The 1237-nt window shown below is 45.7% G+C and overlaps 1 protein-coding gene across 1 annotated transcript in view; it reads right to left on the minus strand.

Annotated features, from left to right (window-relative positions):
• Positions 1–733: 733 nt before the first annotated feature.
• The window catches only part of LOC117953962 (protein EFR3 homolog A-like), a 14390-nt gene continuing 13886 nt past the window's right edge, over positions 734–1237 (minus strand). The window contains exon 5 of the mRNA XM_034887380.1: positions 734–959. Coding sequence (XP_034743271.1) covers positions 734–959 — 226 coding nt within the window. The remainder of the gene's footprint in view (positions 960–1237) is intronic.

Raw genomic sequence — 1237 nt, forward strand, 5'->3', positions numbered from 1 at the left:
AATGAGGTCTGAGGTGTGTGGGGGCGGGAGCGAGCCAAGGCTTTAAATCCCCGGGCTTGAGTCCAGAAGGAGGGGGGGTGCCACAAAAAGACAAAAGCTGGATTTAGTTTAGATCCCGGCTCTCCTCGCGCTGCAGGCGGCGAATGTTAAAGACAGCAGAAAACATCCACCACACTCTCGTCACTTTTTATAACACGAGATGGTACAATTAACATCGTTGTGTCAAACTCAAGGCATGCGGGCAAAACCGGGCCCCTCGCTGACTTTAATCCGGCCCATGTATCAATGATGGTCCACAATCAAACAGCTTTCAACAGTTTTCCCACTTTTTCCAGTGTTTTTTGTCACTTATTCCAATATTTAGTCTTTTCAGTTGCCAGCGTCTGTTTTACATTATAGTTTGGGGTAAATCGCGTCATTGACCAAACTTTTTGACCTGTACGGGGAACTCACTTTGTTTTATCTAACGTGCTTATTGTCTCACTGCCGCTGATGAGATTTACTCCTTAGGTTTTGAAAGTGGGTCCTGAATGAAGAGGCATTTTTTTATCCTTGTTACTTTATAGGCAGGTGCCTATAAAGGCCTTTTCAGTCGGGGCCTAAAAAGTATAGACTTCGGTACTTAACCTGCTGAAAAAGCACCACTTTAAATATTACTTTTACCACGGATGTGCTCATGGGTTTCTTAGAAATAACTCCTTCTGCATGAAAAAACATGAACATTTGTAAAAGACTAAGGAAATCGTAGTTGACCAAGACCGAAACGAGCGATAAGTCGAGTAAGCGTGTGCAGCTCCAGTGTGCAGTACCTGTCCAGGTCTTCGCTGTCCTGCATGTTGAACAGCATGGACGGGATCAGTTTGTCCATGTGCTGAGGCTCCCAGATGATGGCCTGCAGCTCATCATTCACCGTTTTCCTCACCACGCCCTGCAGCCCTTTGATGCCGGCCACACGGATCCTGACAAAGAAACACAGTCCCGTTAGATATCTACGACAAGATCTTTTTGAGATATTTCACTTGCAATACTAATTTAGTTTGAGATGAAACAGATTTTCAAAGGACTAATGCTGTAAACCACCATCAACCACCAAGGCAAATTCCTTGTAAGAGTTACTTGAGCGAAATATGCCAGAGCAGGGGGAATGAGAGGGGGAAACGCCAGAGCAGGTGGAATGAGAGGATGAAACGCCAGAGCAGGTGGAATGAGAGGATAAAACGCCAGAGCAGGGGGAATG

This window comes from Etheostoma cragini, chromosome 12 (assembly GCF_013103735.1).
Source record: "Etheostoma cragini isolate CJK2018 chromosome 12, CSU_Ecrag_1.0, whole genome shotgun sequence".
Lineage (NCBI taxonomy): Eukaryota > Metazoa > Chordata > Actinopteri > Perciformes > Percidae > Etheostoma > Etheostoma cragini.